The following is a 21724-nucleotide window of genomic DNA, read 5'->3' on the forward strand; positions in this document are numbered from 1 at the left end:
TGCACCTCTTACAAAAAAAAAAAAAAAACTGAAAAGTGCACAGAATTATTCAATGACAGTGTTCTGAAAGTGCATTTTCCTCTATTCTGCACTTTAGATGAATGACTGCTTAAGTGCCACTGGTGGTGGCACTGTATCGATACTTTTTAAAACGAGTATTGTATCCGGATACAACATTTCAGTATCGATACTTTTTTGAGTATCGATACTTTTGACAACCATACTCATAACATTCCTGAATTTCTCCCCATGTTTACATGGATTGGGATATTAATGTGTCCTCAGGTTTCCAATTCAACCCTACAAGTAGAAAAAGCAGCTTGTGGCTTTCTGCATGGAGATTGTTGTGCAGCTGACATTTGCTGGTTCTGGTATTCTTGGTATGATTGGGAGTTTACTATGTGGCCAACGGAGATGAAGCCCAATCCATTGTCTTACTGCACCCTATATTAGATTACAGAGCACGGCTGGACACCACAATCAGGTTAGTGGAGGTACGATCCCTCGTTTGCAGCAGCTTTCCGTGCCTATCCCGACCGTGCAACTTTCGATACCTCGTGACTGAAAATTCAAGTCTAAATAACAGAGGTGTGCTTTGACAAAACAAAAGAGAATTTTGCTGCAAGAGAATCAAACCAGTCTTATTCAAGGTATAAACTCAATGAGATGTCCTTAGCAGAGGAAGATCTGCCAAAGCTGCTCAAGAAGAAAAAGTCATTTTATTCCTAGACACCTGAATTATGATCTGTTGATTATTTACCTTAAGAAAATGGACAGCTGGACTACAGGCAACACACACCCCTCTAGCATTTGCATTAGTGGTGTTTTTTTGCTTCATAAGGTGGATACAACTTATGAAGCAAATGAATGAGACTAGTTTCTCTGGATTTTTTTTAACTTTTGCAACAACAGAAAACAAACTGTTCCCTGCAGATTTCTTTTAGTTGTTTCTTCCATTTATCATTGATTACAAGTACATCTGCATTTATTGAAATACTTATAGTCAGCAGATATCACTGCCCTTTGTACACAGGTAGATTCTAAGTGTTTGCTAATGATCACAGGCTACAGCCAGAAAAACAATATAGTTTCTCTGATCATCACATCAGGATATGGAACATAAAAGCTATTATGGCCACATTAGTCATGGGGAAGACAGCTAACTGACAGTTTTCCATTTGATGGGCATTAACACCTTTTTATAAAGAGGTTATACTACAAAAAAAAGTATGAGGGTATTAATGGCAAGGTTGTTTGGAGAAAAAAAAAAAAATGACATACCAAAAAATTTGTTCCCTGCACTTCATCCATTCCTTAGGGAGCAACAGACAAGCCGACCAGCCAGACTGATTTATGTTGTATATTCAACATTTCAGGCAGGAAGAAATGGGTAGTCAAGAGTTCAAATGCTGGAAGAAGTGAGAGGAAACAGTTTAATTTTTTTTAAAAACAAAAAGCTCTTTCAGGTGCTAGTTGTTGAAATTTTATTTACAAAAACAGCTCTTAAGTGAGATACTAAAGGGATTCTCTTTTATAGGCGTAATCTTGATGTTTTGGCTACAGTAAAGTACAGTTGGATTTTGGGCCAGCCTCCCTCACTGTGATTGGTCTGGTCTATGTTAGACCAGAGAGTATTGAGCCTTAACTGGCTGGTCAGGCTAGCAGCAGACAGCTTTTTGCAGCGCTGGTGGCAGTTTTCAGCTGGTGCACTCCATTACGTAAGAGACGGAAGGCATAAGCCACTGCTGGCAATGCAAAACAAGCAGAAAAGCCTGCTCTATAGAAAGAAAAAAAGTTGGCGATTACCAATTAACAGCAGCTGAGAAAAATCAGTGTGAGACATGTCTGGGGTCGTTTTGCTGTTTTAGTAAAAGTAGAAAAAAAACACACAAAAAAAACAGCATGTTTAGGAATTCTTTAACTATAATTTCTAAAAAAAAAAAAAAAAAAAAATCTGAAGAACAGCCACTTTTGAAATGCTAGAGAAAAAAAAACCCAGGAAAACCAGAAATTGGGTGTCTTAATCAAACTTTGGATCCCATTTAACATAATAAAATATACATATATACACACACATTCTTTAGGAAAGCAGATTGGAAGGAAATAACACTTGATTAGCTCAGCCAGTAATCTGGAAAAAGGATGAGTGAGTCTCCAGATTTGGATAATTAGTTTGGATTCTCTTTTTAAAAAGTTAAATTAAAATAATTTTTTATTTACTCAGGATATCTGTCAGATATGTAAATCTGAAACAAATCACAGAAAGCAATTTTCTCTAACATTGCATTAAAATACAAGCAGAGAAATGCAAACTCACTTCCTCTGCAGCAGGTCAATCTGTTGAGCCTATATTAAGTTACAGTAAAGACAATCAGTGGAACTTGATACGACGCCTTTTAACCATCAGGGCGACCGTAACCACAACAACTGTAACCCTGCTTATGTAAATTACAGCCGGGTATCAAATGAAGAGTAAATAAGACCATTTGTTCAACAATAATCAAACTTTATTGGTTTAAATTTTGTAAAACTAAATTTAAACACCAGAAAACAAGGCAACAAAAAAGCAGGATAGGGTTGTAAGAGGCACAATAAAAATAAAGCAAAAAAAACATTCCAGGAGAGTCATTGTGGCACTGTTCAGTGTCTACATATGGCTATATACGTTTGTGTGTTAAAGAGAAAAGCCAGAAGTCGTACCAACAGAACTAATGGACAGTGAAAGACACAGTGTGCAATATTAGCAATAAAGCCACAAGGCGAAGAAGGCCAATACTGCCTGGTCAAAAACTGTACGGTGATCTAACATATCTTAATGTCACTTTAAAATCCTTAACAGCAAACGGTAGCAGGTTACAACCAAACTGTTCAAGTCATGGTGGGTGGGTGCATCTGTGCTGGGGGGTGGCATGTTGAAATAGAGAACACTAGAGGTCTGTCTCTGGTTTCTATCGCAGCGTTTTATTACAAATAGCCGCTGAGAAGCTGTTCAGGGGACAACCTGACTCAAATATATAATTCGTTTGATGTTTTTCGTCATTCAAAGCAAACTTAGGACACTCAAAGAGAAAGTGGTCCAGGCATTACAAGGACAGCTTGTCACTTCGCAGCAGAGATTAAGGCTGAGAGCAGCGGACATACATTTAAGCACAACACAGAAAACCACTCTGCAGGAGCCTGAAAGTGCCGAGTCTCGCTGATATTTAGTTAAAATGGCATCTGGTTTGTTCATTTCACAACAAATGGAAATGGATGATAACTGAATAAGGCACTTTTCCCGGAGAGGTGCGCAGAGCAAGACACGGCACAATGGACGTCGACACAAGGCGGTGTTGTAACACACCAGAATGTTGACGTTACCATTAGAGAATGCAGCTAGAAAGAATATTTCTCTTCATTTGTGTAAAACGACTAGACATGCAGCAGAGGGAAATGGTGCAGCTGACGGTGGGCATGTTTAGCCTTCTTGCTCATGACTGTAGGTTCGTTTCAAAAGAAACCTCACACATGCAACCTCAAAAAAATATATATATAGATATACAAGCATAAACAAACACCCGCATTCATTAGTTACTTTGTGGTTGTAACCTACATATTCAAACCAAACATGCCAAAAAAAAAAAAAAAAACAGGACTTTGGCTTCATGTATACCATTTCAAGGGATTCATCCATCAGCACATGGGCTTATCACAAATATTAAAGTGGTTTCTGACTGCGACTAAATTACTATTTGCATATGCAATGAGAAAAAGCATCCAGCATGCACTTACAGGTAAAGAAAAGCAGAGCCAACACAAGGTTAACGTTCTGATTAACATTTTGGCTTTTCTTTCAGCAGGACAGAAACAGGATGTAGCTATTTACAGGTTGGACAAAGCTGATAAACCCAAAAAAAAAAAGAAGTTAGCAGCTAGCTAGTAAGAAGAATAGGCTTCAACCTGCCAATGATGCACAATTATTCTGCATAACACACAGCCTCTTCAACATGTTGGCCCTAAAACTAAATATTTTCCTCAAAGCTTAGTTCGATCTGAACCATGATGTAGCAAAGTCTCTAGTGGCAGAATCGTGCGAACATCCTGCCACTGCCATGTTTAGACTTTCTGTTGCACCTGCAAACCAAAAAAAGACCTAGGAGGACAGAAATCCTCCATTTTCCTCCCCCTTCAGTTGAGGTACTACAGCTCTAAGCAACCTCATCGCTGTGATACTGTTAATCTTTAGCAAGAAAACAACAAGGACCTAAAAAACAAAAACACCTTTACTCGCTTTCACTCACACTGGACATCAAAGGCACTTCACTGTCCACATCAAGAAAGGTGCATGCCACCTCATTCTGTCAGCACATTAAACAAATTAGGAAATATTCTACAATAATTCATTGTGACCCAGTTTAAATAAAAAAAAAGATAAGGGCCTGCTCTAAGCGAGCCGCCCATAAGAATTAATGACCAGTAAAGATAGAGATCAGGGAGATCTGTGGTTCTGAAATGAGCTCTATACATTATTTATTGCGTTGGGCTGCTCTACCGGCAGTTGGCGTTTGACATTTTTTAACATCTTGTGTTGGGCGAGAGGCTTCCCAGGACGGAACCTAACAGGAGAAAATACTCAAGACTTTTTTTCTTTTTATAGTTTTAACATCAGATGATTAGTTGCTGCTTTAAGTCCAACTGGATCAAATATGTGAAGATTTTTTTTTTCTCAAAAGACTAAAAAAACAATCATCTGTTAGCCTATTCAACACAAGCTCGAACAGCGTTTCCAAATCAGGTTAAAGAAAAATCTATATTCAAGCATCAACAGGAAAGCTACCGTGTGCAGATGACTAATTCTTCGTCTTATGTGGTGTATTTAATTGAAGGCATGAGGAGAGGGGCTGTAAATAACACAAGCCCACTCAATTCACTGGAAAAGGCTCTTTCCAGGATGACTAATGGTGGTAGGTTATGTAATCTGCATGCTTGAGGCCTAAATGCACATCGGAGGAGATTGACTCGATATGTGCATGTTGGGATGAAATGAATCAGACATGCAGGTCCACACTTCATGTGGTGTAAAACACAAAATAAAAAAAAACTTAATGGAAACGCTGTTTGAGGTCACCTTGATGGGTTCACACCTAAGGGTCTATATTAGCGAAGAACAGGTTGGATCAAGTGTAGCCGCTTCAGAGGGTGTGGTAGTTACGATCTTTGGATTTGCAGAACTTGTAAAGGAAGAAGACGACGGCTTGAAGGCCCAAGACGAGCACGATTCCACCGATGAAGCTGGCAGCATCGAATGTGGAGTTCTTGTGAGGGGGCACCACTGTGGTACCCGGTACTTTAAAAAAAACACAAAGAAAAGAGCCGTTATTATCAGAAAGTTTATAAAAAGTGCTACTAGCTTTTTCTTTCTTTATGTTTTGTTATTTTTAAAAACATATTTTTAATGTTTTGAGAAATATTTCTTAACACTTTGTGAAGTATTTTAACCTCTTAATATCCACCTCATTTTTGGGAAATTCACCTAATTTGCATACCCAAATGGAAAAGCAAATAATTGAGGAACTGTAGGCCCAAATTACATGTGTGATACATTATTTGAAAGCTAACACCTTCTAGTTTCTGAATATATACATGAAAATTGGGTGAGTAAAACACCCAGGCTTCATCAAGCCCAAGCTGCATCAGTTCAAACAAGACTCAAAGTTGTTTTTATTTATTCTCGAAAATAAGTCTTTTTTGAACAGCAGTACTAAAGTCATGCTTGCTTGTTGTGGCTGCTTCGTCATGCTACATTTCGACATGCTATAACAGGGTTCCTACAGCATAAGGCAAGTTAAATTCAAGACTTTTTAATGCCACTTGAAATAAAAATTTAAGACCAAATTCACAAGAAACACAAGAAAAACCTTCTTGCGACAACTTTACCCAAAGGTTTATTATAACATAAACCACTGCACTGTTTCAAATTTTGAAAAGCTTCCCATACAGGAAGAAAGCTAAAAACACACAAATGACAGATATATTTTAACAATTATTTAACTGAATTCACAAACTTTGTTTTAGCAGGGAACAAAACAAATCAGTTTTAAAGCCACAACATAACCAGTGCTAAGTCTTTTTTGCTGCCATTTTTCTTTGTATCGTTTTCTTAGTATGTTTGATTTGGTGATAAGTGGAGGCGTTGCAGAGACAAGGGGGGAACAGAACTGAGAAATACCGGCTGTTTCTCAGTAACTCGATTTTGACGCTTTGTGTTTCGTGCTTCGCATGTGCGACTCCACTGCCTTAATTCCCATCGTTCTCGAATTTTGTGCAAGAAGCTTGAATGACTTTTTGCACAAAATACTCTGTGCCTCATGTATGTTCCCTGGTGTTAGCCATGGAGAAAACTCTTGGCTGGATAGACAATTTTCGTTACATTTACACTTGCTCATATTTTCCAGACAAAAAGTTAATGTCCCGGCCGCAACAATGCTTCTATTGGTTCTGCTATCGGGACAGAACTAATAATGGCAAGCCATTTTTTTTTTTTTATAAAAAGAAAAAAAAAAATGTCACTTTTAACGTTTTATTTAGATTACAAAAATAAATCGTAATAAAAATAATCCTATTTATGATGTTTTAAAAATTAAGACCTACGAAAGACTGATTTAAGACATTTTAACACCAATTAAGGCCTTAATCTAATTTGAAGAATTCAATGCCTTTTAAGACTTTTTTAGGACCTGCGGGAACCCTGTATAATTGTGCTTTGGTGCTCCCAATATCTATAAAATGAACTAGGTGGTTGAATTGTGGAAAATCTAAGCTTCCCAACGATGTCTAACATATTGGTAAACATTTTACCAGAGTAATTTTCATGCATTCTGAGTAATTAATTTAAAACAGTGGGTTTTGAGAGGTTAAATGTATTTATTCAATTCAAAATTACTTTATAAATCCCAAAGGTAGGTTAAATGTCACAGTTACTCATGCAGAATGTGTCCATAATTGATGATCTTTTAATGGAATTTAAACGTGTTTTAGGGACCAACGGTCAATTTTCAATCGGATTCCAGGAGATTCCGCTTATTATAAATCCTGATTACACACCAGTTTCCTGTGGAGTACCACAGGGTGCTGTGCTTAGGCAATAATTATTTAGATCCCTTTCCAACTAAAGTAATCTTTTAATTCAACCAGAATGTTTCACTGCAAGTAATAATGTTTTGGCGTTTCCAGCCAGAGTCCCGACTGGAAACTAATATTTATTCTATAAAAATATCTAAAGAGTGGCGATCGCAAGAAAGCTTTCAAATCTTCAGCACTTTAAGAAAAAGAAAAATAGGTACATCTTAAGTTTGATATACAGGAAAGATAGATGAAAACAATTAAAGGTTACTTGTAAGAAAAGTCTTCAGATCATCTTCTAATTATTGATATAACTGCTGCATGTTTTGTGGCAATATTATCTTTTAATTGTTGATGCCAAACTGACATAAAAATAAATAAGAATCCCATGAACAATGTGATTAATTACTATTTATCCATTTACTATTTTTTGTCTGCTTCCCTTAAAGCTAGCCAAGAGTTTTGATTTTTTTTTTTGGTGGGATGAGACGCCCTGCGGCAGAGAAGTCTGAGAAAAATGTTGAGGATGAAATGTTGTGGATAGATACCAAAATGACAGTGTTGTAAAAAGTTGCAGTTAAAAAGTAGGCCAAAAGGACATTAAAATATAACAAATTTAACTCAATGAACATGTCAGATGACTCAAGAACTACAAAAACGATACCATTAAAGCCCTCGGAAGATCAAAAAAAAAAGTTTGACATCCTTCTGCTTGCTGATTCATATAGAAATGAGATGTCTGTGCACATTCTGCTTAGACCTACCGTTGGTAGAGGCTGGAGTTGTGGTGGAGCTGTTGCCACTATGAGTCGGCGTGACGGGGAGAGATGTAGCGTTCCCTGAAATGGATTAACAGTGAGAATAATTCCTTCACAAACACAAAACCTTCTCAGCTTGCAATCCTTACAATCCTGATCAGAACATCCACATCGCTTTATAGCCCTGCCGAAGCAATTTTAAACATAAACAGTCCCCATCTACTGAATAAAAGCCTTTTTTCTACCTCACAGAGATCACATAGTTTCACTCAACCACAAAAAGCAGCAGAAAGGAGTGAATGTGAAACCGTTAGAGAGCTGAAGGTGTCAAGCATGTGCTTCACACCTCGCTGTCCTTTTTAAGAGTTTCCACTGGCTTCTGCCTCCTGCTTCTCACAATAAAAGCTCATGTTCCAATCAAAGCTTCCATCAAGCTCATGTTCCAACAAACTACATCCTTTAGGATAAAACAGTGACCCTAAATTAATAAGTATTTAAAGGGAATTAACACTCAAAAGTGAAAACATAAAGTATTATTATTATTATTAATGAAATACTCGATGGTGGTTATAGTCATAGTCATTCCAAAAAAGTAAAAAAAAAAAACAATCCACTAGACTTTGTTTCCAAGTTTGAAGACGGTTTACTCCCCATCCAGGAAGCTTTCTCAATTCAAAATGTCTGGATTCCCATCAAGTTTGAAAATTTATAGAGTGGACCAAAAACAAAGCCTTGTTTTTGCTTAGAAAAGTCAGGTTCAATTTGCTTGAGAAATGCAGGCCATACTAAAAGCCCAGGCATCAAACCCTGAACATCAGGTTAACTTTATATTACCTGCCAAACTAAAGTGCTTGTCACTACCTGATCCTTCCTGGAAGCACGATCCGTACCATCAGCTCATTTGCGCATGCACAACCAGATATACACCCAGGATCTGTAGGATCCCATTTCCAATACAGATATTTTTTGTTGGGAAAAACATAAATTATGTATTTTTTACAAAATAAAATGGGAGGGTGACGCAGAGTATGTCTGGTTACGCATGTGCAAATGAGCTGATGGTACGGATCATGCTTCTGGGACGGACCGCTTTGTGCTGCGATCCATGAACTGCTTCCATCTCTGATCTGGAAACGATGCTGTAGGCTGATAAACAAGGTGCTGTACCCAGTGATGAGGCTAACTATTGTTAGCAACTCTAGCTGAGAATAAAAGCTTAATATCTCATTTTATTGAATCAAACAAGGGTGAAAACATTGCAGAACACAGCAACCACTGATTTTGTTTTGGATTGAAGAAGGGGCCGATGAGAAGGCTGCAGTTTGGAAGGGTCTTCCAGTAAATCATCTCTACTGGAAGGAAGAAAAATCTGACTTTTCAATTTAAACAGAAGCACAGTTTCACTTAATTATTTGATCTTGAAATGAAACAGAGTTGGAAGAGTTTGGATTATAGAACCACTATCTAAATACTGCATTGACTTTATGCTTGACAAATAGAAAAGGACCCCTGACCCACCTGTTAATACAACAAAATCAAAATTGACCCCGCAGATCACATACAGCTGAGGGTTTAGTGGTTACCTGTAGTATTGCTTTTAGGCGTGGTGGTGATAACAGATGTATGAGTGGAAGCAGTTGGAGCCGAGGGGGTAGTAACTGGACAGGAAACCAGCATACAAAGGAAAGACAGACAAAACATCCAAACAACAAGATTATAGACAACAGATGAGAGGAAAAACAAAAACCCAAATATCCCTGACACACACTGTTAATAAGAATTTTAGTAAGAAAATACAAAGACCCATTTAGAATCAGCAGAGAAATGCAGCTCTAATCATGAAATCCATGTAATTTAATACAAAAAAATTCTGCTGATTCTATTGGGTCTGTAACAGTATTTTAATAAAAGAAACATCTAACCCATTGTTATTCATTTAGCCTGAATAAACATTTCAACTTACCTGAACAGCTGGCATTGTTGCAGGTATCATTGGCTTGAATAGTAGCGTTGAAACAGGCAGTTCCCGCAACTGGAAAAAACAAAACAAACAAAAAACGCAGTCAGCATATTTCCATAGACAGATTATCCTGATGTTTGCTTAATATCCTAACACCACCGAGGTAGACAAAGATATTTTCAGAAAGCAGCCCTGAGGTGCACCTGATGAAGTTATCCATGAAGCGTTATACGTTTTCCATCTCCCCCACAGTGAAAGCTGCTGCTCCCACAGACCAACATCCTACTTCCACATGGGAGAGGCAGAGCGGACGTACCCCCTCCATCCCACCTCCCAACCTTATTAGTTTCAAATCAGCTTAACATATTTCTCTACGCTGCAGGTGACATTTTGTTTTAAGCAAATATCTTTGAATATTCCACTTAGACATAAACTACTTCCAAGTTACTTTTTTTTTTTACCTATAGGGATAAAAGTAAAGGCCTCAATTAGTCAACAAATCTGAGCTTTGATCATTTTTATTTATGCTAATCTAACAGAAATAATCCATTTCTACACGTTACTTGAAATACAACCTTTTTTTTTTAAATCACAAATACAGAAATGTAAAATGTTCCTATGACAATCTGTATCGTCCTGTCCTATACCCCATCGAAGGTCCTGAAAGTGTAGTAGATTTTTAAAAATGGCTGATTGTAAAATCACTGCTTTGGGTCCAGCTGGGTAGAAATTAAAGAAATCATTTAATCATATATTGTCTTTTAGATAAAGCTTTACTACTTTACCCATTATTGTTTTCAATCAATAACTATTATAAGTTGTGTTTTCCAGGTCAATTCAAAAGGGATTTATTTCAGAAAGAAACTAAGCCTAGATACATAAATGTGACCCCTTTTTATTCTCTTCCCATTTCACATCCACAATACTAGCAGGATGTTTTATCAGACGGTACCTAATAGATGAATAGAAACTGTAACCTGCCCCGACATGCGACTATAAATCATATCTCACAGTTAAAACTGGAGCAAAATGTTTGAGTAGAATGGAATTGTTAAGCTGTCATATATTAACAGGTAATTTAATCATATATTGACCATACCCAGGTTGGTCTTTACCCCATCATCATGTTAGCGTCAACAGAAACGAAGAAAGGTTCTTCATTCCTCTGATTTATAACTAGGATATACTGCAACAGGAGACTTTATTGATCTCCATCACTCTCCTGGATTTTTTTGGTCATGGTGGAAAGACAAAGAGTCCTTGTGACGGCAAGGATCTTGTGACTATGCATCCTCTTCCACGCCCAGTTATTGTCCTATGTACACTTAACAGCTGTTAACGTTTAACCATAAAACAATAGCATAAAAGCTGTGCAGCTGAAAGGATGACTTAGAAATCTGATGTTTTTATTTTTCAAATTAAGGGAACCATAATTCAAACATGATTTAAAGACCATTGTGTTATTTAGGCTTTCCTTCAAAATTGTTTTTTTGCAACTACAAATATTTTTTCCTCTCCATATGGTGGTTTTCGATGGCTTGGGGAAAAGAAGTTTGACGTAGGTGAGAAATGTCGCAGTGACACCCATGTGATTGTCAAGATGAATGCTCCGTGAAGCAGTACACTGGGGCTTTAGTGTTAGAGCTTATATGTATGTAATGAACAGTTCATGTTTTATTCAATTTCAAATTATAGTAAAGAGAAAAAGATTTAAAACAGTGGCATCTGGTCCATTACAGGTCCTTAAATGCTCCGACATTTGTTTTATGTAATCCAGTGGAGATCTTCTCAATCTGAATGCATGAAACCTCATAAATAGACCTGTTCCCTTCTCTGTGCAGCAGCTGCTGCTGCATACAGCCTCTGATGCCCCTCATAACCTAGAGTGACTGAACATAATGACTCCCACTTGATTGCTTCCCATAAATTACAAAAAAGCGCACAATTTTTACCACAAAGCAGGTCTCCAGCAACCCTTAAAATAATTTCTTAAGCCTTCCTTTAGCCTGTATAACATTTCCCACCGCCTCATAGCAGATTACACATTCATCAGGCACACAGCTTTAAAAATGGGTAATTTCCAAAAAGCTTTTGTCCAATAATTATAAGTTTGGGGAGCTCATGATGCAAGAGTCTATTGAGTGTGTCACTTTTCTGTTATACTGTTATGCACGGTATTCAGTCGAGGCTCAGTTGGACGTCAGTAGCTTTCACAAAACAGCCCCGCCCCTCTGCAGCTTTTCTTTGACATGTTTCTGAACTTGTCACTCTACTGCACATAATCTAGCAAGATTTATTTTCCACTGGCCCGAGGAAAAAGGTCACAGAGAAGAGGAAACATGCAAACAAATGACTTAAACAGTTTTGATTTATAGAAATAGAATAAAGGTACATCTTAAAAGAGTCTGGGTGAAGGCAGCTAGTCTTCAACCATCAGAGCTGGCATCCCATCTTGTTATTAACAAAAATCCAGATTCTGAGGTTTAGGCCAATCAAGCACAGGTTAAGGGGCTGCATACCACTAAGCAACAGTCCAGTTATTTTCTCTTCATGCCTTCGGTTTTATACCTGTTGCTAAGACCCTAGATATGTGTGAAAGCAGCATCTCTTGATGCACTTACTCCAGCCTCAGAACACCGAGGAATCTCCCCCTGAAGTCCTAAATTGCTTAAACTTTACTGTTATCTCAAGGCTGCAGATTCCTGCTGCTAATGCAACACCCTTTTTTTTTTCTTCCACTCAACTTTCCATTCATTTGACTTCTGGTTGCAGTTCATAAAAATCGAAATCTTCAAACTAACAGACCTGAAAACTTTAAACGTATCACTCTGCAGGCAATATGAACCTGATTTGATTTTGCTTAGGAAATTACAAAAATAAACATTTAGTCTTTACTCCAATGTGCACCTAATATTCAATAACATGTAGAAGTATAAAATACAATTTTCCATAAATTTGCATCCAACTAGATACTGTTATCTTTGTGTTTAACCATATGAACATTCCCTCTCTTTCTCCATTAGGTCAGAGGTGTTATGTCACAGGCAGCTGCTAAAGGTAGGACCCTCTCCCACACTTTGCCAAGCTGGTTACATTATTATCACTGTGCTGAACAGCCTTACAGTCCTTGAGGCTCTCAGCAGGATCAGACACAATCTACACTCACTCAGAGCTCACATGTACACGTGTAAGCTGTAGGACAGCAGGGAAACCATGCTCTCAGTGCAGAGTGCTTGTTTACAAGAAATCCCTAAAACCAAAAGTAAATCCAGGGATAATGTAGTGTTTAGTCAGTACCCGCAGCGTGTGGTTATCCTTTATTACAGAGGAGCCACTGCAGTGGACACGGCTGATGTTCCAGCTGTCTGCTCTGTTCATTTTAAATAGGTGATCCCTTCCTGGTTTAAATTTCCAGTCAGATTAGGTTGTTAACAGCCTCAGTACTTATTCATAACCAAGTACGTGTAGCTTTTTGGTCTCTAATGAGTGCATTTAGAAGACAAGAGTCACTTTTTTTTATTTTTAAAGAAAGGGCTTTGCTTTAAACAAACAAGAAAACTGAATCAATAGAATCTTCAGCTCTTGTTTCTATATACTAAATGCTTAATAACTGCACTGTGTACAACTGTTTCTGTGTTCTTTCCTTCAGTGCACAAAATAGAACAGTAAATCAAGTCAGATTAATTCCCCATGCGAAAAAGAAAAACCTACCCATCTAGCCTGGCAAGGTAGAGAAAGAGAAGCAAATGTGTGTTGTTCTACCTGTCCTGCAAGATTTCTGAATTAATATCAGAGATGCATCGTCAGATAACCTTTAGCGAAAGCAGATGGAGGGAGTGGTGCTGCCAAATCACAATACAGACTCTCCCGTAGAGGATAAAAGCCTCACATGTGGGCGGGGTAGTCAAACAGGTCGGCTATCTTGGCGGTTACAAACAACTTTAGCGATTAGACCTGTAAAAGGAATCTTAAAGCAGATCTTTTATCCTATCAGCACACACTTTCCTCCAACATTTCTCATTATCCTTTTCTTCCTCCCTTTGTCCTGCTGGGGATATTGCCAGCTTCCTGTAACACATCACTACACTTCCTCTCCTGCTTGTCTTCTTCAGAATGACTAGAGGCATGCATTGTGTCAAACTGAACGTTGATGTCATCAGAATTACAACCTTAATCATACAATTGAATTAAATTTCTCAGTTAAGCCAGAAAATGAATCAGTTAAAAAAAAACAACTGATTCTGCAAAAAAAAAACAAGCAAAGAATCTTTGATTCAAAGAAAACCCCCAAACCCTAGAGGGAGATGCTTTAACCTAGAAAACCATTGGGTGACTGGAAATGATTTGTAATGCTTAGTTTGGTTTTACTAAGCGTGGAGCTGAATGAAAGCTCTTACAACCGCAACAGCCAGGAAACTTCTGAAAATGCTCAGTTCACCCCAACCCATTCACGCTTTTTATGCTGCAAATATTGGACATTTTTCTATTTAAGAGGACGGTTGTTTCAGGGGGGAAAAAAAATGGTTTCCAGCGAAGTAAATTTCATGCATTGGTCAATATTCTTCAAAGTTGAGAAGTGGTCTAATGGAGCAGAGCTCAAATGTAGCCATTCACAGAGTGTTTTCCAATCAAACTAGTAGGTCTGGTTTTTCTGGGTTCAAAATAATGATCCCTGAGATCAGAACAACAACTAAAAAAAAACATCGAGCAGAAAAGTCATAGGTTCACATTTTTAATACCATTTTATGATGGTTCCAGCTTCTTTAAGCTACAGTTATCTATTTAGTGATGCTTCTTTAGAGCAGACTTCCTTTTCATACTCTGAAGCTTAAAAACCTAAAATACATTTTATTAAATATTTGCTTCACTTTAGGGCTGCCACAAACAATTTGCTAATTGTATAATTTCATGATTATTTTTAGGATGAATCGATCAACCTCTAGAAGCAAATCGTCCCTTATAAAACAATTTTTTAAAGAATTAAACCAGGTGAAACTAAATCTTTTCAAATTGAGTAGTTATGGATAGAGCATATTGACAGACCAAACTGTTTTTTTTATCCTAAAGGCAAAATATTTATACATATTTTCACAATTTGGGTATAATTACTGCTCCTAGTGGGTCCCTCTGTAAGCTAAGATAATTTTTTAGAGCCTCTATACTCCAGTTGACGATTAATCGATTACTAAATTAGTTGACAATTATTTCAATAATCAATTAATCACGAGTAACCCGATTAACTGTTTCACCCTTTCTTTACATCATCATAGAATACTGTCATTCATCATTATAGCATGTTTTCCTGATAGCGTCCATCCTTGGTATGAACACATTACATGGTAAGAAAATATTTGATATCCTTTTTTGTCTCCTTTTGTTGGGACTTCATTCTCAGACCTTAGCAGGTAGCAAGAAGCCATCAAGGTTAATGATACCAAGATTTTAGAAAGTTTCAAAACCGTGAAATTGTTTAATTATAATGTTTCTATGCTTTAAAAGCCTTTTAATGAGATACAAGGGAAAAAAAGCAGGAGTGTCTTGGGTGTGCCCTTCTGGATTTTCCTGCACACTGCTCATTCAGCTGCCTGAAGGAAGGCAACCACACTTTCATCTTGCTTAGGAAAATAAACAAACAGAAAAATTTACCGTAAATAAAAATAATTGCACAAGATTATCACTGTTTTGGAGTGGAAAATAGGAGGAGCGCCAACCATTGCCGCGAGTTAAGCAACCGCGTTTAATAAATAAGTATTAATTACAGTCCACGTGTTTAAAATAACTAAAATTATATTGTGTATTTGCATTTCTGTATATAAACTAAGATAATATAAAACCCATGAGGTGAAACCTGCAGGCAGAACTGATCTACAGACTGTAGATTTTTCTTTTTTGTTTTAAACAACAAACCTAAGAGATTTCACCTCTTTAGAGGGAAAGTCAGACCCTCCCGCCTGCTGCTTTCTGTCTAAGTGCTTTAAATAATGTGCTCGGCTGACAATTATCACTGCTTCAGGCGGACAGCTGTGTAGGAGAGATCTGAATGTGGCGCTGCAAGCTGCCATTACATTAGTCATTAAGGGTTTTAGGGGTTAAAACTAATCTTTAAGTTCATAAACCAGAAAAAAAAATAATAATTTCTTTCTATGCATGAAAGAAACAACTAGGGGAGGAAAAAAAAACATTACATGAGTTGCTTTTTGGCAGCAGATTCCTGAAGGTCATCACTGATGATATACAACAATTGAACGCTAAGATCCTGATTCATTTATAAATAGCTGTATAGCATCTCCCCCTTTTATCTCTAATATAAAAGATTCATTTACAACCATGACATAAGGACTGGAGAAAAAAAGGCAAACGCTGCTAATTGATAATAGCACTTTATTATTGTGTAAAATATCTACTGGCAGGTGAAATATTGACAAAATTAGATATAAGATAAGCTTTCAATCCATCCCTGATATTTATTCTATAAATCATTGACTCTTAAATGTAAGCAGCCCTCCAATCAAGTGTCTGTTTCATTCCAGTTTTATCCAGTTTCCATCATTTTGCCTGAGCTGAGCTAGCCAACATTGACCCAAGACTGTAGTTCAACTCAGGCTCTAATAAGTCTAAACGAGCCCTTCCTCCACAGCCAGGATTCTAACTACCAATGAGTTCAGCTCTATGCACAGTTAAGAGAACAAAGGCAAACCTGTTCTGCTTGGTTCAACAACTTGTCACATATTTCAAGAAGAGGTACTTACTTGTGCAGTTGAGCCAATGGCACTCAGAACGGGCAACACAGAGCTCACATGACGTATAGGAGCAATCATCTGAAAAAGGATCGGAAAACACTAACTTAGTTATGGTTAATCGTGCTTAAAGCGTTGATCTTTAACTCCTATCATCACAGATTCAAACATCAGGTCTGATGAGAATTGGTTAGAAATGCAAGAATAAAATAAAGAAGGCAGAAATGTATATATTTAAGTGTGGTATGTGATGGCACCATGACTAAACAAAACATTACAATAAACTGGAATAAATGCTTTAAATGAAAAATACTCCTTATACCGTATTTTCACGACTATAAGGCGCACTTAAACGTCTTTTTTTCCCCTCAAAATGTGCGGTGCGCCCTATGGTGCGGTGCGCCTTATGTGTGTTGTAACTGCGACTTTTGAGACCACCTCATTGAGGAGATGATGAAAGAGTGGCTGAATGTAAGGAGACCAGGTGTTTTTTTTCCACCCCTCACCATCGCTGTTAATATGTAACTCCATGCGTGCCCATCTCACAGCTGATGTGAAAAACATGGGGAAACAAATTAACGCTGCTCGACATCGGTGTGAACCGGACCCAGCAGGTGCAGCAGAAGCAGCGAGTTTACATGCAAAGTCAATGGTTGACGCGCATATAGGTGCAGCAAAAGGTCCCGCAGCGCATTTTGGTGCAGCACGTCGGGAGCGTTTAAGCATCTGAAGCGCCGCGCTTCTGCTGCTCGAGATGGAAAAATTGAAGTTTTGCTGCTGGACGCGCCGCATCAACCAATCAGAGAAGCTGATCTGGGAGCTGCCAGCGAGACAGACAGCGCTCTGATGACATATGATATTAACGCAAATGGAAAAGGCTGGATGGATGCGTGGCTGAGGCAGGTGTATGTGAGAAGACTAGGTGGTTTTTTCCACGCATCACCATCGCTGCGTGCCCATCTCACAGCCGATGTGAAAAAAAGGTGAATCAAATGAACGCTGTGCTCGCCGTTATCCCGGGGGTCTGACAAAGGAGCTTCAACCGCTCGACATCGGTGTGAAGCAGCCGTTCGAAGTAAGGCTGCGAGCGGCGTGGGAGCGATGGATGACCGACGGAGACCACAGTTTCAGGATAAGAAGGCAGCGCCGGGCAGATTACGCCACAGTTTGCGGATGGATTGTAGATGCTTGGACTAAAGTGTCTGTTGGCTCTGTTGTTCAAGCTTTTGCAAAAGCCGGCATTATTTCTGAGGAGCCGCGCTGCACGGAAAGTGACTCTGACAGCGCAGATGGGGAAACTGGCATGTCTGATTTAGCGCAGCTGTTTTATTCAGAAACAGAGGATGAGGACTTTGATGGGTTTGATTAATACTTTGTAATAAATACATGAATAAAGCACAATCATACTCAGTTTTGCTCCCGCTGTATTTTTCTCCCTGAAAACTTAATTCAACAGCAGCCCCGGCGCGTCTCCTCCTCTTCATCGCGGTGGCTGGCAGGTGTTTTTTCATCTAAATAATCTAAATCTTGCAGCTATATTTGCTGTGATCAGTGGGAATAAAGTAGTTTTAATATGTTTTTAAGTGAGAAAGTCCACCTGAAAACTTAATAATTGCAGTCAGTTCATCCAGATTATCTATTTCTGTCGGAGGCGCTCAGACCCCCACATACCAGCGGTGCGCTGACAGCAGAAATCTCTTCATCAGCAGCCTGTAGGCTGGGCAGCCTGGGGTTCACCGCGGCTGCTGGCAGGTGTTTTTCATCTAAATAATCTAAATCTTGCAGCTATATTTGCTGTGATCAGTGGGAATAAAGTAGTTTTAATATGTTTTTAAGTGAGAAAGTCCACCTGAAAACTTAATAATTGCAGTCAGTTCATCCAGATTATCTATTTCTGTCGGAGGCGCTCAGACCCCCACATACCAGCGGTGCGCTGACAGCAGAAATCTCTTCATCAGCAGCCTGTAGGCTGGGCAGCCTGGGGTTCACCGCGGCTGCTGGCAGGTGTTTTTCATCTAAATAATTTTAGCTGCAGGCACCAGGATACCGGCAATAAAAGCGAACATATTCCGTCAGCAGGTTTCAGGATTTTAAGTTAATTTAGGAGTGACCACAGCGCTGTGTCATCTGCGATGTCTCTGTCTCACGGCCAGCTGCCAGGTTTGATTAATACTTTGTAATAAATACATGAATAAAGCACAGTCATACTCAGTTTTGCCCCCGCTGTATTTTTAAATACGCAGTAGAGGTATTTAAAGGTAGTAGAGGACTTGTACCTGTATATAAAAAACGCGCCCTATAGTCCGGTGCGCCTTATGTGTGTGTTAAATACAGAAATGGGACACATAACTGAGAGTGCGCCTTTTAGTCCGGTGCGCCTTATGGTCGTGAAAATACGGTACAAAAAACCCTCAGCATTTATTTTCCATTTTCTGTCCTGGAGTTCATCAATACATCATAAACTAAGGTCATAAGTTTTACCCTTAATCTCATTGGTTAACCAGCACAGCTGTTTAGCTGCTGAATAATCACACTCTCCTTGTCCGTAATGCTGATGCATGAGCTAGCCGTTATATGGTGCAACACGCATGATGAAATAGTTAAAGAGAATTACACATGTTCTTAACACAAACATTTAACTTTTGTCTATCACTTACACATGAAAAAAATTCCATCATGATTTATCTTACTTATTTTTGACATCTTTATCTTCTTTGCTATTACGATCTTTGTTGGTAGTTTTGAGCCTCTTTATGATGTGTCATTTGTTTCAGTAAATGATAAACATAAAAACTTTTCCTGCGTGTCAAACTTTATACACAACCTTATATCCATCTCTCAAGAGAGAGAGAGAGAGAGATATACATACACACGTATGTATGTATGTATATATATATATATATATATGTGTGTATGTATATAGATAGATAGATGGTAGATAGATAGATACATATTTTACATGCTTGTAGATAAGATAAATTCCCATAAAAGTACAATTCTTAAATTGGTCAACCAAAATTTGGTCAAATATATATATGTTTTTCATTTAAATACTATCATTAGCCACTATCCCACAATAAATCCAGTCAGATAGAGGTTGGATTGTACTAAAACAAACGTATGTTTAAAATATTTACAATTTTTATTTAAAAAAAACACTTTGTAATTATTGTGTAAATGAATAAAATAACGACTTATATATAAAATCTGGAAAAGTTAGATAAACTGAGATCTTTCCAAAACCTTTATTACACGTGTGTACATTAAAGTGGGGAGTTAACATGGTTTCTGTAGGTAAAGTTTGGGTGTAATGCAATGATTGTCATCATACAGGCTTCTATTTCACAATCAGTGACTGTGTTGACAAATAATTAACATTATGACTCTGAACGTTACACAATACCAGCAGATCCAGGTCACAGCATCTATTAACGAGCTAAAGCGTTAGCAGGGGAGGAAGCAGGACTTCCTCTGACCGGTGTGGGCATTACGAGTAACTAGTGTTCAGAAACTGGATAAATAATAAATATAAAAATGAACATTTGTGTGGAAAATAACAGACTGGGGGAGTGAGACAGCTAGAGAGCCTCGCATTATTCAGATAAAGGTTTTCTCTTAAGTCCGTTTTAACTGAGGGGGGTCTGCTAGCCTTTAGCCGTTTGGTGAAAAGGTCGCGAAACTTACCTGCGGCCGCTGCGCCAATCAGCGCCAGAGCTGCGGCGAAAAACACCACCTTCACGTTCATGACTGCCGCCGACCTACAGCTCAGCCTGCTTCACGCGGGGACAGCTTTTCTTCACGGAAACGTCGAGAACGTTAAAGACGGATTCTCACGGGTTCCTCCTCGTTTTTTTTCTTTCCTGTGCTCTGCTGCTGCTGCTGTTGATGTCTGCTCTGCTCGCTCGACACTTCCTACTCGGAGGGTCACATGGCGCTTCTTATGGGCGGGGTGAGAAAAAAAACAAGAGTGGGCAGGAAACACGGAAGAAACGACCGATGATCGGAACCGACGTGGGGATTTTTTTTACCCTTTATCGGAAAAAACGACAAACGCTCAACTTTAAAACAGTAATAGGAACGATTGCGCTATGTTTTGTAATATTATCCCGTTTAACGTTTTATTTTATAGTTGTACTCTAATTTCCTTAATCAAAAACGGGGTTAATTTAGATTTAAAGTATGGCTTTAAACATGATCCCCTCAGCCATCTTTGTGATTACATATATAAAAAAAAACTAAATATAATCATATTAAATTACTAATTCTATTATTGTGATTTATGTTAGAGTGGTTCAGGTTATCCTGAGCTATCTCTATATTATGCTGCTATAGGCTTAGACTGCTGGAGGACATAGGGACCTCTTTTTCGTCATTCTGCTCCATCCTATCTCTATTCTTCCACTCTGCTGAATTTGTTTGTCAATCTCTAGCACTATGTTCTCTCTGCTTTTTCTCAGAGTAGTTTCATCTGGTCTTTTTCTGTTTTGCTGTTTAATTTCCTGGAGAGAAATATCAGCTGTGCTGCTGCCATCAACACCTTTGTTTATAGATGTTCAAGATTTGCGAGATCGGCCTGTTTTTCAGAGTAGTCCTGTTTCTCTGACTGTGACTGGCTGGATGTGTTCTCTTCATCCTCTGACATAAGAGCTGGCTTGTAGCTCGTCTGTCTGGCTTTGTGTTTCCTAAAAAGTGAAGTACTTCTATAAACTAACATTTATTGATTTCATTCCTAATTTTAAATGTATATTTCATTATTTAATGGAACATTCAATTTTACTGTTGAGGTGTATATTTCATATTTGACTCATGTGTCTATGAATAACATTTATTTAATCAGTCTAGCCATTTTAGATATATTTTTATTTATTTAATGGAATATTATTGTGCATTTTAGAATTTAGCAGTATATTTAATATTTGCAATGTGCATTAAACAAAATAAATAAATACTTTATCTATTTCAAAGTACATTATTTAATATGATGTTCACATTTATGTATTTTATCATATATTTTGGACCTGGATAAACCTCAGGCGTCACATCACGACTTGGTTTCTTGCGACGTCTTGTAGGGTCCCGACCCATACTTTGGTAACTCCTGCTTAGAGTACACATTTATATGTAAATCCAGCATGTATATCTGAAAATGAACAAGAATTGTTTGTTGT

At 38.1% G+C, this 21724-nt stretch overlaps 1 protein-coding gene across 2 annotated transcripts; it reads right to left on the bottom strand.

Moving 5' to 3' along the window:
• Positions 1 to 2485: 2485 nt before the first annotated feature.
• cd164 (CD164 molecule, sialomucin) lies at positions 2486 to 20482 on the bottom strand. Of its 2 annotated transcripts, XM_038281633.1 has the most exons (6): positions 20241 to 20480; positions 16569 to 16637; positions 9823 to 9891; positions 9443 to 9517; positions 7866 to 7940; positions 2486 to 5326 (listed from the first exon to the last, which is right to left on the bottom strand). In XM_038281633.1, the coding sequence occupies exons 1-6, from the start codon at positions 20299 to 20301 to the stop codon at positions 5172 to 5174; spliced, it is 504 nt and encodes a 167-aa protein (XP_038137561.1). In that variant the 5' UTR covers positions 20302 to 20480; the 3' UTR covers positions 2486 to 5171. The 2 variants fall into 2 exon arrangements, with proteins under 2 accessions (XP_038137561.1, XP_038137562.1); XM_038281634.1 differs by lacking the exon at positions 9443 to 9517 and having other exon boundaries at positions 20241 to 20482.
• Between the last annotated feature and the right edge of the window lie 1242 nt (positions 20483 to 21724).

This window comes from Cyprinodon tularosa, unplaced genomic scaffold (genome assembly GCF_016077235.1).
Source record: "Cyprinodon tularosa strain WSP-4 unplaced genomic scaffold, ASM1607723v1 ctg173, whole genome shotgun sequence".
NCBI classification, from domain to species: Eukaryota; Metazoa; Chordata; class Actinopteri; order Cyprinodontiformes; family Cyprinodontidae; genus Cyprinodon; species Cyprinodon tularosa.